This window comes from Pavona decussata, unplaced genomic scaffold (assembly GCF_977016875.1).
Source record: "Pavona decussata unplaced genomic scaffold, jaPavDecu1.1 SCAFFOLD_19, whole genome shotgun sequence".
Classification (NCBI taxonomy): Eukaryota; Metazoa; Cnidaria; class Anthozoa; order Scleractinia; family Agariciidae; genus Pavona; species Pavona decussata.
Window position 1 is genome coordinate 2,391,179 of NW_028145442.1, and position 15,451 is coordinate 2,406,629.

General features: G+C 38.1%; 1 protein-coding gene, 1 long non-coding RNA gene and 1 pseudogene across 2 annotated transcripts; 1 reads left to right on the forward strand and 2 right to left on the reverse strand.

Annotated features, from left to right (window-relative positions):
* Positions 1–390: 390 nt before the first annotated feature.
* LOC146487031 (uncharacterized) lies at positions 391–612 on the reverse strand. The gene is made up of 2 exons (XR_014858415.1): positions 487–612; positions 391–456 (listed from the first exon to the last, which is right to left on the reverse strand). It is a non-coding gene; the product is annotated as an uncharacterized LOC146487031 (long non-coding RNA).
* Positions 613–1,734: 1,122 nt separating this feature from the next.
* LOC146487032 (uncharacterized) lies at positions 1,735–15,396 on the reverse strand. The gene is made up of 9 exons (XM_085091661.1): positions 15,218–15,396; positions 8,269–8,348; positions 6,876–7,026; positions 6,158–6,259; positions 5,042–5,117; positions 4,823–4,917; positions 4,061–4,223; positions 3,480–3,614; positions 1,735–2,238 (listed from the first exon to the last, which is right to left on the reverse strand). The coding sequence occupies exons 1-9, from the start codon at positions 15,224–15,226 to the stop codon at positions 1,883–1,885; spliced, it is 1,167 nt and encodes a 388-aa protein (XP_084947787.1). The 5' UTR covers positions 15,227–15,396; the 3' UTR covers positions 1,735–1,882.
* On the forward strand, positions 12,620–14,249 carry LOC146487033 (uncharacterized; annotated as a pseudogene).
* Positions 15,397–15,451: the final 55 nt, after the last annotated feature.

Consider the following 15,451-nt stretch of genomic DNA (forward strand, 5'->3'; position numbering starts at 1 on the left):
GTCATTTTTCCCTCGTTCAAGTTAAGATATTCTTTTAAATTATAAACTTAAGAACGAGGTAAGAAGACTGAGCTAATTTGAATACCAACAAAAGAATATTAAAATGGTAACCATTTTGGAATAAGGTCTATAACCGTCTTCTATCTTCTATCAAAAATAACATTTTTACTGCACGTGATATGGTTGAAATGTGAATCTGTGTATGAAATGAAAGCCTGAGAATTTATATAAAATAAACATTAATTTCTTGTGGAAAAGATGAAAGAGGTGCGTGCAAAAGTTACCTACCAGCCTTTCCCTAATCTCCTTTTCCTTGCTGCTGTTATAAAGTAAGTTTTTTCAGTTTATTTTAGGGTTTGTATTCATTTGTGTTTATCATGAGACACGGAGCCGGGTGTTGGGGGTTTATTTGTTTTTCTTTTGCTTTACCGGAACAAACTGATTTTAATTTCTACTCTCTCAATCCGCTCTTTTGACAAATCTCACGTTAAACTCATGAGATTATCTGATACAATAAGTTTTCACAACCTTTTGTCGTTTAATCACAACATATTATAAAAACATTGCTATTAATAAACATAAACACTTTGCATTTAATCTATTATCAGAATTGCCTTGTTAATCTTGTAGCAAGGACACGACCTTCCATCGTAATCGCAGACAGAAATAGACAAGAACAAATAAATCTGTATGTATTCTAAAAATAATGGCTTATTTTCTTATTTCAAAAACAGCTATCTTTTATACCCCCTTTTCTTCCTAACAGGAAATGATAGATCGAATGAAAATTCATCGCCTTATTGTGCAAAAATGACTGACCCACATTCCTCACCCACGTGGTGAAAACCTCTCGGCTATCAAGTAAGCTTCTGTTAAAAAAAGAAAAAGAAATCCTTCTGCGTAATTTTGAGCGGGATTTCATTTGAGCGTCGTAAAATCAAAACAAAGTATGTTACTCTGACCAATCAAAATACACGTACACAGTGCAATGAATGAACCAATCAGAACTCGAAGCAAATACACGTAACCGCGCCAGTGGTTTCAGAGGTTGCCGAAGTGGCGCGAGGGCGCGAATTTTGCTTACCAAAAACTTAAAGCCAAACCATAAACGAAATTATTTAAGAGAGCATAAAATCATACTACAATTTTAACATAAAAAAAAGCAAAAGAAATGATAAGATCCAGCAACATTTTTTTGGTTATTATTACTAAAATTAATAATAATAATTTATTACTTATTCGGCGCAAATATCTATATGAATATATTCAAATGCGCCTTACAAGTTACATTAAGATAATAATAACATAATAAAACTAATATAATAAAACTATCCAATCCATATCTAATATATAAGCTAAAAATTACACAAGGTCAAAAATGTAAAATTCTAAAAATAACAAGCATACGCTTTCCTAAAAAGATGAGCTTTCACTAGGGACTTAAAAACGTCCATTGTCTTAGCATTTCTAATGTCATTTGGGAGACCGTTACACAGTCCCGGAGACGCAACTTGAAATGCTCTGTCTCCCAATGTCTTTTTTGTTTTTGTAGCATTATAAGGTTGTAATAGTAGCTGTGACGATGATCTTAAATTATAATTTGTTCGTTCCCTAGTTCTAATTAAATCTGAAATATATAGTGGAGCATAGCCATGTATTGCCTTATAGGTTAAAATTAGCACTTTGTATTCAATCCTAAAAGACACAGGCAGCCAATGTAGCCGATAAAGAACAGGTGTTATATGTTCGAACCTAGGAATGTAATAGACTAGCCGAGCTGTCAAATTATTCCACTTTGGACTTGTTGGATGAGTCAACTCAAGGTATCATCTCTTATCCAATGCACACTTGTGAAACTAATAATAAATTATTGTTAAATAGATCACAGTTTTGCCAAGAGCATGGCTTTGTTAGTTTGACTGGAAATCTTGGTCACCTCACTGTCAATGAGTTTTACAATATCAGCTGCGGTGCCCCAGTTTAACGTCATTCCCCATCTATAATGTCCATAATTGTGGAAAACGCATGGTTCATCAGGATCTTGTTCCAATCTAACTTGTTCCCTTCCAGGACGTATCCCTACCGTGACTTGTAAGTCGCTGTCCTTGAGCGCATGAAGGCGGGGGCAGAGTTCTTTGCATTGTTTAATCATGGATTGTACATACGGAGAAGACAGAGTCACATTGTGGTCCCATTGATTTGGCTGCACAAATGATCCAAGAAGCAAGTGATCTTCACCTATGTATAGTGACATGCTGTTAGAAAAAAAAAAAAAAACTTCGAATGCATGTCACTAGCTGCTGCTAGAATATTTGTTTTTAGGTCGAAAATCTTCGAAACTTTCACCTTTTAAGATTCATCAAACCATGCAGTTTTTTATTATATCCAAACCAAAGCAAATTCAAGCCACCACTTATAATTCGATAGTACTTATACGGCGGCTAATTTAAAGTGTACGACAGAATATTTTTTATTTGCTCGATCAAATGTTAATTTTGTTCTCATATGGAAATCGAAAAAACTTACGCATCAAATTTTACTTCCAGTTCGGTACAATACCGTGCAGGACGGGAGACTGAGTAAACTTGTGTATACTGTGATGTCAATACAGGAACGCTTAGTCTCGTGGTTTCTCTATTCCACAGTTGTTTCATTCTGAGTATTCAACAATCCCATTCATATTTTCATCGACACAGTTTGCTTCCTCTGCACACGAAAAACAACTGAAGAATAGAGAAATCGCAAGACTAGCATTCCTGTATTGACGTCACAGCCCTACTATCTCCAGTCTCTCGTCTTGCGGTGGTTTTGTACCCAACCGGAAGTGAAATCTGACACTTTAATACACGTCAAACGAAGAGAAGAAAAAATTGATAGGAATTTTTTTTTCGATTTTCATAAGAGAACAACATGAAGATTTGATCAAGGAAATAAAAAAGAATTCTTCCATATACACTTTAACCTTGACAGCTTTATTGGACAAGAATACCTTATTATTCTACTTTAAAAATGTCATGTACAACAGAATAAAAAAACAACAAGTCAAACCAACTTGAATATGAAGCCATGATGATGCCTTCGAAACATCGTTGTATATTTCCGAAGATTTTTGTTATTTAAATGTGACCCTATTTGCGAAAACGACCCTTAACAGGAACGACCGTTGAACCAGTTTTATGTCTCAATGGATATTTAAACGTTGATAATACATTTTGAAAACATTGTCAACGCGTTTTGGAACATTGGCAATGCATTTCAACGAAACGAAATATGAAAACCATTTCAAAATCGTTGCAGAACATTAATTTTTTTGGGAATACATTTTGAAACATTGACAACACATTTCAACGAATCCGAAAATCCATTGAAAACCAATTATAGACCGCTAGCAAAAAATGTGGCCAATCTGAGAAGAAAAAACGACCAAAATTTGAGCATGCTCACAGTCTTTTAATCTTACCATCTTGACACGTCCTTACCTCTAGTAAAAATATATGTATGACCAACTACTTCCTGACCAGTTTCATCCTCTCCAAAGCTTGTCCACAAACCTTCAACAGAAAAGTCTATCTTGGGGAACAGGCTGCCATCATTTCTTGCCTTTAAGAGGCCACCTATAATAAAAAATGAAAAGGCTTGGTGCAAGAGGTCTATCCAGAAACACAAACTCCATTTATAATACGGCTAGTGCCCTCTGCGCACAAATTCAAGGTTTGTGGAACTGACATGAACACAAGACAAATTTTTGCATTCTCTCTCTTATAATACCTTGAATAGCATTCCTGCCAGTTTAGTTCATGGATATAGTTGACCCACACTGTACAAGTTGAATGAGTTGGAATAATAAGTGTGGTTCAAGTAGCTAAAATGTAGGCATGAACAAGTGATGTCTTTACTCACATTGTTATAACCCCCATTATCTGAGAATGAAGGGGGAAGGGGGGGGGGGGTAGAGAGGTTTTCAAAGAAACGTATTTCCTAGGAAAATGAAACTGTTCAACTTAGATATGGAAATGTAGGTAAAATAAATCATCAAAATTCAAAAAAACAGTGACGATACCTCTCACAGGGAACATCTCTTTGTCTCCTGCCAATTCAATGGAGCCTAAACCTGAGCAGTTCACAACGTATTGAACACCATAGGCTACCTTAAGAGCTTCAGCCTGTTCTGGCAGTAACCCTCGGATGGCGCCCTGGATGATCTGCGCTCCTTTCCTTATGCACTGAAGGCAAAAAGCAAAGAATAAAATTATTGTTAACTACATAAAAGTAATACAAATTAGCAAAAAATTTTACAACTTGATTAAGATACAAGCTGTCCCTATGCTACAATCAAGAATGGGAATAGAATGGTAAATCCAAGACTTTCCCAGACCCTTGCTCTAAAATCCAAGGCTGAGACTTCAGTGATTCCATAATAAAATGTTAAGTTTTACTCCTGAAAGTCCAATTTCCCGGTTTTCAAGTCGCTCAGACAGGCATTTTCCATACTTAAACCTGGAAACTTTCTTTTGTTCTAAAACTCAAAAATAAACAATCTGACTATTTTCTGTAACACGGTGGAAACCAGTCTGGATCCGTGCCTTGGAATACTCTCCCAAACTCGAGAGCTATTACTTAGATCTAACAAAATGTATAATGTATATGATCTTGTCAATCCTGTCACCTATAAGTCAGTTTGTATTGAGTGCCATTAAATACTGCTGGATCACTGCCATCAGCCTATTCGTAAGTCAGAGTATGTCACTGATTTTTTAAAAATAACCAAAATATCCCTGCTCACACGCAGGTCACATCAATCTTAGTTTTTATTAATACTTACTTCCTTCATTAGCCATGTAACAAATTGAGGTGAATCAATAACAAGACCAACAAATGAAATGGCATCTTTTAACTTCTCACTTGGGGCACTAAGTCCTATAAACAGAATATAAACAAAGAAACAATGTTATGAAATTAATTGACACCCAATTTGTTACTCCTTAATTTACTAATGAAAAAAAAAAAATACACATTCAAAGAAAACTTTATAATAGCAAACCCTTTTCCTGCATCAATGACAATGAATGTCTAAATCCCCTAAACTTCTTGTATTGCTGCAAAGTAGCAGAGTCTAGCTACAAAAAATGAACAAAAAGGCAGGAAATTAAAGGTCTCAATAATTAAAATATATTAACAAAGAGATTTTATCTTTAAAAGTTCCTCAATAATCTTTAAAGATCTGCATATTAAGAAACTTATAAGATCTTGAGAGGGTTCCTTAAAGGATTTTCCAAGGATCTTAAAGGCATACCTGCCAACTCTCCCGGTTTTCCCGGGAGTCTCCAAGTTTTTTATCAAATCTCCCGGTCTCCCGGGTAGAGCACCAAATCTCCCGGGAAATACCTACCCCCCCACTGAAGCCCTAAATGTAGGGTTGATGACACGGTTCTGCTGGGACCGCGGAAAAAATAGAACAGATTTCTAGACGTCTCCAGATTTTTGTACTCCGGGGGTTGACAGGTATGTAAAGGGCATTGCATAACTTTGCAATGACCCTAATCAAAGTCTCTGCAAATTTCTTACAGATTCCTTCAGGCCTGGGTAGTCTTCACCAATCTTCTTAAACAGGAAGTTCCAGTATAAAAGAGGCCTGGCCAGGCTATTTTCACCTTCAGTTGTCAATCAGCCACCAGAGCATAGGCAACTGACAAACAACATGAGTCTTTTTCTTCAGCTTTTACCAATAAAATTGGCTTAGTTTTCAGAATAACCCTTGTTAAACAAATAAGAACTGGATATCTTATATTGCTGTGGTGATATTATAAAATTCTGAGGCATATTTTTCAGAGGACGCTTGAGTCAACAACTTTCCACAACTGAACAGCATCTTAATTTGCATATCACGCCCACAAAGGTGTGAAATGAAGGAGGGGCTTGCCCTTTTATAGCGGAACCTTTTGTTTAAACTTGTTTTATAAATAATTCATAAACTTTATAAGAAAACAAAAGAAGGAGGCTTGGAAATGAGATCCTTAAATTATCATAAAATTTGGCGAATTTTTTCCAGTAAAAAAGGGGAAAAAAATCTGATTTACAAACTGGCATGCTGCTTTTACAACGGCCAGTTAATAAAACAAGTAAACAAAACCTACAGCATTATAAAAACAGAACTCACATTCTCCTCTAAAAGTACCACCAACTCTCTCAAGTAAACCCCAGTGTTTCTGGAATCATTCGCAAGGGAAGTGTACCTTTCCCCACTATAAGTGGACCATCTCTGCAGATCAGACAAAAGAAGAGAAACCATTCAGAGAAAACATAATACAGTATGTACCACTTGGTGCAGTTTGGAAGCCTAATTATGGGAAAATGCTTGGTTAGAGATCCAATTGAAGGGGTGGATGCATAAACCGCCTTTTATGTCGAATTTCGGCCATTTTTTCTTTTTTCCCTGGATTTGTCTCAATTTTTGCATGTGGGCTTCTTTTTAGTCAACAAACATTGCACTGCATTTCGTTTTTCACTGGTGTGCTCTTGGTTTTTGAGAAATAACTTATGCAAAAATTATAACTCAGTTTTACTTGCAGCATCTTTTAGAGATTTTTTGTTGAATGAGAAACAAAAGAAACCTTTTGTTTTGCTGAACAATGAAGGTTAGATTCTGGTTCATAACAATTATTGTTATGAACTAGAACCTAAACTGCTCAACCTGACCCTGAAATTAATAAGCATTGTGTATTATAGGACTTCCACCCCGCCCCCCCCCCCCCCCCTTCACAGTAGAAGCCATTGGTTCCCAGGGCATTGGTCCTACAGTTGTATAAAACCCTTCTACTTATCCAGCTATATCCAATTCAGAAAAGATCAAGACAGTATGATATACAGCATAAAACCTTCAGCAGTTTTGCTACATCCCCTTGCTCAGCAGCTGGATGTCTTGTCATCATTTCCGGTGGTACCCAAATGGACCCAGAAGCTTCTGATGCAATCCGAGGCAAGCGCCGGGTTGAAGGAAATTCTTTTGAAATGACACTAACCCCATAGCTGTAAAGACATGAAAAAAGAAAAAAAAAACTAAACAATGTGACTAAACTGTGACACAGATTAATTAAGCCATAAGCAAAAGCTCCATTTGTTACAGTTAAATGTAAATAATTTGGGACAGCATAATTTTACAACTCCGCCAAGTTTCTTTAACCTAGGATCATTAAAAACTGGAAACTTTCCTTGGCTACATAATATTCAATAACTATTCCTGCCTGTCCAGAGTTGCAAAGGAAGCTAGTACAAACAAAATATTTTACCCCAGATGGGATTTGAGCATGCAACCAATTGAATTATAGCACTATTCATGCTAATGTGCCTATTAATATTAAGTGGCAGCATAATTTGCTTTTGTATTTTCTCATGTTAAGGAATGCACGTTGCTTCGTGCTTTGCATACGGATGTGTTGGTATTTTTGTCGCATGAGTTATTTTTGACAGTGTGAGTGATTATTTGTTATCAGGTATATAAGGTGTTCTTTGCAGATTCAAGGTCACTTGACGGCATCTCTCGCTACCGTTCTGTAAATTTTCTTGTATTTGTTATCTTTTTTGTTATTATATTTAATCTTTCAGAAAGGTTATTACCAGATTGTACATTATTGACATTATTGTTAGCTTACGTCTTCGTTAGCTGTAGTTTGTAGTATGTTTATTCATGTATTTTGCCTGTGTTCTAGCTATCAATAAACGAGCCACCTATTCCTGATTCTTGTCTGCGTTTCATGGTTTCTAGAGTGAAAATGATTTGTTCTCGTTTCACTGCAGAGTGATTAGAGAACAAGTGATTTTTGCTGCAAATCGCGTTCACCGTGACTGGCACATAAAACGGTCTACTGGCTGTATGTGATTTCGCTGAAGAGATCAAACATTATGGGAATGGATTGGATTTACTTCTTTCTGAAATGAGTAAATTTTTATCACAAGGATAACCCCCCTATTAAATGATGGCCAGTAATTGTTGTTCAATCTCCTCACAGGGGAATATTTTGGCAAAATATTGTTCGAATTAATGTCTGGTGCTTGTTTCCCTAGTGTGTGAAGTTTAATGAAAAATATACCATGTTATTACATCAAACTGACATGTATCACAAGGATATATAATTCCTAATGATGGCCAGTAATTGTCACTCAATCCCTTCACAGGGGAATATTTTCACATATTTTCAAATCAATGTCTGGCGCTTATTTCCCCAGTGTGCGAAGTAATGAAAAATATGCCTGTCATTACATGGTACTGACCCTTTTTCAAGCAGTAAATAAGCCGTGGTAAGACCAATAACTCCACTTCCAATGACAAGAATGTGACTATGATGTTGATTCTAAAACAATAACATATTAATTATTAATAGCACGAACGCCTGCTACCCAGGGCCGAGTTGTTCAAAGCCCAATTATCCTAATGTGCACTTCCAGAAAATATCCGCAGTACTCGTCTCCCCCCATGGAAGGTTTTTTGAGGAAATTCCAGTTTAGCTTCATATTTTGCTTCTAAAATTTTGACTTTTAAGACCCCCTCCCCCTAGGAATTTCCAATGACCTTCCATGGGGTGGGTATGGATTTTTTCTGGAACTGCACAATTCTGGGTCCACCGAGTTCAAATTTCACTAATCAATAAAGACTCTACAAAAAGATTTTTGTTCCTCAGTTTTGACATGGACTTTTCTTTACTGATAACTTAAAATTAGCCTTTACAAACATTTTTAATGATCAGAGGAGATGAAACCCTGGGTTAACTTTTCATTATGGATTAGCATTAATCAACTTTCAAAATATTGGGCCCTGGATCATTGCAAGCCAAGGCTTCCGCCTAATATGAGCCTGTTTGCTTAGGGTGTCCAAGGTATTCCCCTCTCCAGAAACAATGTGGAGACTGGTGAGAGTGAGGGATTACAATAAATAATAATAACTAGTAGTAATCAACGATTATAGAGTGCGTTCGACAGCCTTAAGTTGTCCGATTGTACGGCCTGCTGCGTGACTTTTTTTTAGGTAGCCCTTTCGTCCTTTTATATCTGTACGTATTGTGTAACTACCAAGGTGAAATATTTGCAATAAACGAAGCTGAATTTTAAATTTCAGCGGCTACGTTGTTGAACTTAAAAATAATAGAAAGTATTTTCGGTCCGTCTGTTGCGTGACACCGCCGGTCGAACTTTAAAATAATGCACATCATTTTCGGTAAGACGCTTTCAATCTTTGAGAAAAACGAAACTTACAGGCCAGCGTACTATTTTGGTCTTCTACTCAAAAGGTATTTTACCAAAATGCCGCGAAACTTACGCGACTATAAAGCCGTAAAAATGTCAAACTGAAGCGAGCTAATTTGCATTCAGTTTTGAAAGACATCTCAGGGCCAAGGTTATCCAGAGAGCGGATAACTCTATCCAGTGGATAAAATGTTCTCCGCTGGATAGCGAATTATCTGCTGGTGAAAAGTCCGTCTTTACTCGTATTGTAAAAGGTTTCTGAACATAGCAACGATTTTGATGACAATAGTCTTTTCGCCCGGGTCTTTTCGTAGTTCCACAGGCTAGTTTGCGGTTGAAATCTATTTCTGACACGACGAAATGTACAACGGGCGTGCAGCGCTGTCCGATGCGCTGTTCGATGAATTTATTTCCCACGGAAAATTATTTTACCGCGGCCACAAAACGTGTTAGTTCTTCAATGCAATCTTTCACAAAAAAGATTTCTGGAAGAAAGGGAAAAGATTCTGCAGAGATATTTCCATCCAGTCACGTCCAGTGAATATTGATGAACATTGCAGTTGAAACGAAGGAACTGAACATCGATAAGCTTTCGCAATAATTTCGCAAGATTGCAAATGCCAGTAACTCTAACTTCAAGCGTAAACAACACAACTTATCTGATAACACTCCACACAACAAGGAAGCACAGTCCAGAATTCGACAAGCAAGCACACCAAACGCCAAGAAAAGGTCAAGCACGCAAAATGTGAAACTCGACCCGCTAGCAACATTAAAAGATGGCTCTAGCGCGAAAACGAGGTCAGAGTCGTCATAAGCTCGCACCAGTTTCCCGGCCGACACATGCCCCTGCAAAACTCAAGCGGGGGGGCTATTTGGGTGTCCTTACAGCAATCTCGAAAAGTTCTGCATAGCCGTACACAGGCACACCAACTCAAGACACAGGACGCAAAAACGAAATTAGGCTTGCGTTCTCCTTCGTCGAACGCAATAAATAGAAAACTTATATTGTGCATATGGGATTATTTGGGTAGATGGATAGAAGTTGCACCAATGAAAAAGTGCATATTTTCTTGGGAGTCAGTTGTATTGGAAAATACTCTTTTAAGCTTAAACTATTTAACAAGAGCTACGCTACCCTGAGAAAATGCCAAAAAGAGCTCCTATTCGTCTGCGTGATGTCTGTCCATCTACTCAAACAATCCCACAATCCCTTACTCACTGAGCTATATAAGACTCAAGGAGCTAGCCAAGAAAATACTCTTTTAGGTTAAAACTACTTAACAAGAGCTACACTAACCCAAGAAAATGCCAAAATGAGCGCTTATTCGTATGCGTTATGTCTGTCCATCTACCCAAACAATCCCACAATCCCTTACTCACTGAGCTTTATAAGACTCAAGGAGCTAAGCCATTTATTCACCAATCTTAAAACACAACATCACATTTTTTTCACATTTGCCACTCATAAAAGCTCTCATGAGTCTCGTAATAAATTTGATCCTATATCTCAGCGGTAGGGCATCCGAACTGTACAAGTGACTCCTGTTGAACTCAGATTAGACTTGCTACAAGTCGACCTTGCGAGTTTGGCGAGCAGAGTGAGCTTTTTCAACCCCGCGAGTTTGGCAAGTAGAACAAGCTTTTTTATGAGCTTTTTAGACCGCGCGCGAGCGACGAAGTCGCGAGAGGTATATAAATCAGACGAAGGACTTTTTTGAAAGTCTAAACTCAGATGTTCTTTTGCAGTATGCCTGTGTCACTGACTGAAGATCAATCTTGTATCTAGAGACCTCAGCCTCTTTGGCCAGCGATTAGTCGCCAGGAGAGACTCTGGGGTACTGGAATTTTATTACCACAGGATTTCTGTGGTAAAACTGTGCAAGCCGTTACGGGGCAGCCAATCAAAAATTTTTTCCAGAGTCTCTCCTGGTGACCAACCACTGGACAAATAGTCTGAGGACTCTGGGTACAAGATTGACTGAAGTTAAAAATATCTCTATCACTATTCACCAAGTTGCTGTCTAGAATGTTGAGTGTATACAAATAAAATGTTATTGTTAAAGTTGCGGCTGTCATAAAACAGAAACAAAATATCAATTATAAGGAAAACAATGACATTACTGACGTTTATATCGATACCCATGGTGTAGAGACCAGAGAAACAGTCGATCTCCCATCATAGATTTAATAAAATAGCGAACCTAAAAACTGAAACTCACTCGAGCCACATATTTTTGACAGGGATCAGGCAGTTTATTGAAATCCTACACAAACATAAACAGTCAGAAAATTACTTATTCTTATTCCAATCTAGAAATAAATCATGATAACTAGAGGCCCATCAAAAACCTGTACAATAATATTTCAAATACAGTACATAAAACAGAAACGAAATGGTAAAAACATACAAATTGCAACAAAATCATAACTGCCATGGAAGTGGGTGGGTGGGAAAGCTAAAAATGATGAAACTTGAAAAAGCCAGTTCTTACACTGCAAATGCTCTGATGCCTCAGTGAATGATAATGGCATCAGCTAATTCTAGTATTTAAGATTACATGCTTTGTATGAAGCAATACTTAAGGCCGGTTCTCACTAGTGCATAAGCATAAGCACAAGCATAAGCATACGCAAGTGAGAACACCAGCAACATAAGCATAAGAACATACGCATGCGCAGAATACATTTTTTGACACAATCCTCAATACCAGGTCTCCTCGATGTTTAAAAACAAGATGGCTGATGATAATGATGTCATAGCGTCCGCCATTTTGCTTGTGATAGTCTTTCCGCCGAAGTCTGGGTCAAAGTGACCTGTGATTGGTTGAAGGGCTTGAGCTTATGCTTATGTGTCGGCCCCGTTCTCACTTGTGGAAACTGCGACATAAGCATAAGCATATAAAGCACAAGCCAACACAAGAAAAACAAACATTTTCGTTTTTCTTATGCTTATGCTTATGCTTATGCTTATGTCGCTGGTGTTCTCCCTTGCTTAGGCTTATGTTATACTTATACTTGTGCTTATGCGCTAGTGAGAACCAGCCTCTAGTGATTTTACTCTACGTAGCGGAATTTTATTGGATTGCTATAGTCTTATGACTTACATGCTTTGACTTGCTCCATCGCTGAAAAATAGACCCTGTACCTGTGCCTGAACCCAACTGTGAAACTAATGAGGGGTTGGCATGTCTAGACTCATATTAACAGTATTAATATTCAACCTTAAAGAGGCACGACTCGGTAGACCTGAATGAGCTATAGACCCATTTCAGATGTGACGTCACGTCACGTGCCTTTGCGAACTGGAGGTCAAGCTTTGTAAACAAATCGCACGTGTGTCTGAAAAGTGAGTGGAAAATGTTGTTGATTTATTTGCGTTATGGTGAACTTCTGTGCGGTTTTTGGCTGCTCCAATCGTGCGAACAGAGAAAAGAGCAAAGGCTATCACCGTCTTCCCGCGATCGTGCAAAGATCGAATGTAAAAAAACAAGCTTTGAGCGTCGAACGTCAAGCGACTTGACTCGCGAGGATTCGAAGGGAAGATCTTGCCGCTGATCCTGGCGACTTTGTAAGAGTTTGTGGTGACCATTTCATATCAGGTAAGTAGCGCACTGCATGCTTTAGTATTACGGTCTCGAAGTATAATGATCGCTTTCTTGTTGCTTTCGTAAAACGTAGGTACAAGTTATTGATACTGAACACGTGCACGTGTTCCCTTCATACACGTTTGGCTTCGTTCCGGTTTTGTCCTGACAGAAGTTTTTCGTTGTCTCATTTTCGTAGGTAAACCTTCTTCGATTTACGAAACAACCAGCCCAGATTGGGCACCTAGTCAGAAGCTTGGGTATAATTACCATGGAGTGTCAGCATCAAGCCAGAAAAGACATGAACGATCGAAGGAAAGGGTTGAAAAGCGTAGAAGGAGTGACTGTGCTAGTGCCCTACTGGAACTGTTCAATCAGTCCACTGAGGAGAAATCGCATTTAAATGCTTCATGCCCATCTGATGTTGAGGAATCCAGGAGAAAAGACTGCCAAACGGAAGTTACAAATGAGTACATAGCTGGATTGGAGAAGGAAAATTCATTCCTCAAGGAACAGTTAAAGTTAAACTCACTGAATGGAGATTCATTTAGAAAGGACAATGACAAGGTTTTGTTTTACACTGGCCTTCCAAATTGGTCACTGTTGCTGTGTATATTTAATTTTGTAAATAATTCAACTCTGGAATTCAAATCATCCAAAGGGATTTTAAGTCCTTTTAAGAAATTCTTGCTGGCTTTAATTCGCATGAGGTTGAATTTGTCAGGGAGGGACTTAGGGTACAGGTTTGGGGGTATCAGTGAGGCAACTGTATCCCGTACATTTCTTCAGGTGGCTGATGCTCTTTATATCAGGCTAAAACCTTTGATCATCTGGCCTGATAGGGATGCTCTTCGCAAAACCCTTCCAATGGACTTTCGTAAACATTGTCCAAACTGTGTTGTTATTATTGACTGTTTTGAAATTTTCCTGGACCGCCCTTTGCCCAAACATTTTCTTCATATAAACATCACAATACTGTCAAGTATCTTATAGGAATCACCCCCCAAGGTACTGTAAGTTTCATTTCTGAAGGGTGGGGTGGTAGAGTCAGTGACAAGCACCTCACAGAGAATAGTGGGCTTCTTGATAACCTTACCCCAGGAGATGTCATTCTGGCAGACAGGGGCCTTTGACATTCAAGAATCAGTGGGACTATTCTGCTCAACTATCAAGATCCCTGCATTCACCAAGGGCAAAAAACAGCTAAGTGGTATCGAAGTGGAGCAAACTCGCAGAATTGCTAATGTTAGGATTCATGTGGAGAGGGTTATTGGGAATATCAGAAAAAAGTACAGTATTCTAAGTGCAACTCAACCTATTGACTTTGTAACTGTTAGAAATGGGGATTTAACTACCCTAGATAAGATTGTGACGAGCTGTTGCGCACTTGTTAATCTGTGTGACTCAGTTGTGCCATTTGAATAGACAGTTTTAATTCTGAGAAATCTTAACAATAGTAATAAACTATTATTGTAAAAAAGTACAATTAAATAGTTTGTCAAATTGTGCTTGAAAACTAAGTTAAAAAATTCATGACTGTAAAAGTTTTCTTTTTTACAAGTATTAAAAATGTAATAAAATTCTTGTTGGTACCTATATCTGGATTGAGAGTTAATAGTTTAGACTAATTTTAATGTCAACCAGGAGAGCAAAATTTGATCAGAAGATGAAAATTACAACAAATGCATTGTAGTGTATGCATTTCCAACTTTAAAAACCTTAAGCTTTGTTTATTTTTACAAATATGCCCCTTTAGGAGGTCTGGAATTCTAATCAGTCCGTTGAATTCGGATAGATTTGCCTCTGCGATCAGCGATCAATCCGACGATAAATAAGAACATTTGAGATGCGAGCCACAGACTTGAACAAGCCGAACAAGTAAAACTGCAATCGCTTCCTCAACCTTACCTTTGCGATTACGAGGCGATTTTCGCCAAAGCTCTTGCTAAATACTTCCCGAACCCATCCATTCGCAAAATTTTGGTAGCAATCTAAACTCTTGTAGTTCATTAGTTGATCTTGAGTGTATGGACTCGACGAAAATAACAGATACATTCCGACGTGGATGTACGTTACATCTGGCCAAGAATCCACATCATCTATCCATTCGTTGCGCGGAATTTCATAGGGATCTTGTCCATCTATATCTACTAATTTCGCTAAGTATCGGTCTTTCGTTTCCTTTAGCTGTATGCCTTCGAAATAGCCAGGTAAGAGCCCTCGTTTTTTCGTCTCTTTCACCGCCATTTTGTAAGCAAACGCGAAAGCTCGCAAAGTCACGTGACATTACGTCACATCTGAAATGGGTCTATTTAAGTGCTCTTGATTAGCAGGAAACAGTACAGCTGTAGAACTTTCGCAAGAAAAATAAGCTTTGCTTAATTTCCACTCACCGGCTTCATGGTATTTTCCGGGCCGGCGTGCTGCCTGATGGGTAAGGCAACCTTATCCTCAGAATGCAGCAAGGTTCACTTTGACTCAATTTGACTGAATTTCTCCATTCTGGTGATGACTGTCTCCGAACGACTCTTCAGATATCCAGCAATACAATGTTAATACCCCACCGCCCATCCTGATCTATTTCACGTGATCAGCGAGATCAGCTGTTTTTGCCCGTTTCGCTCAAG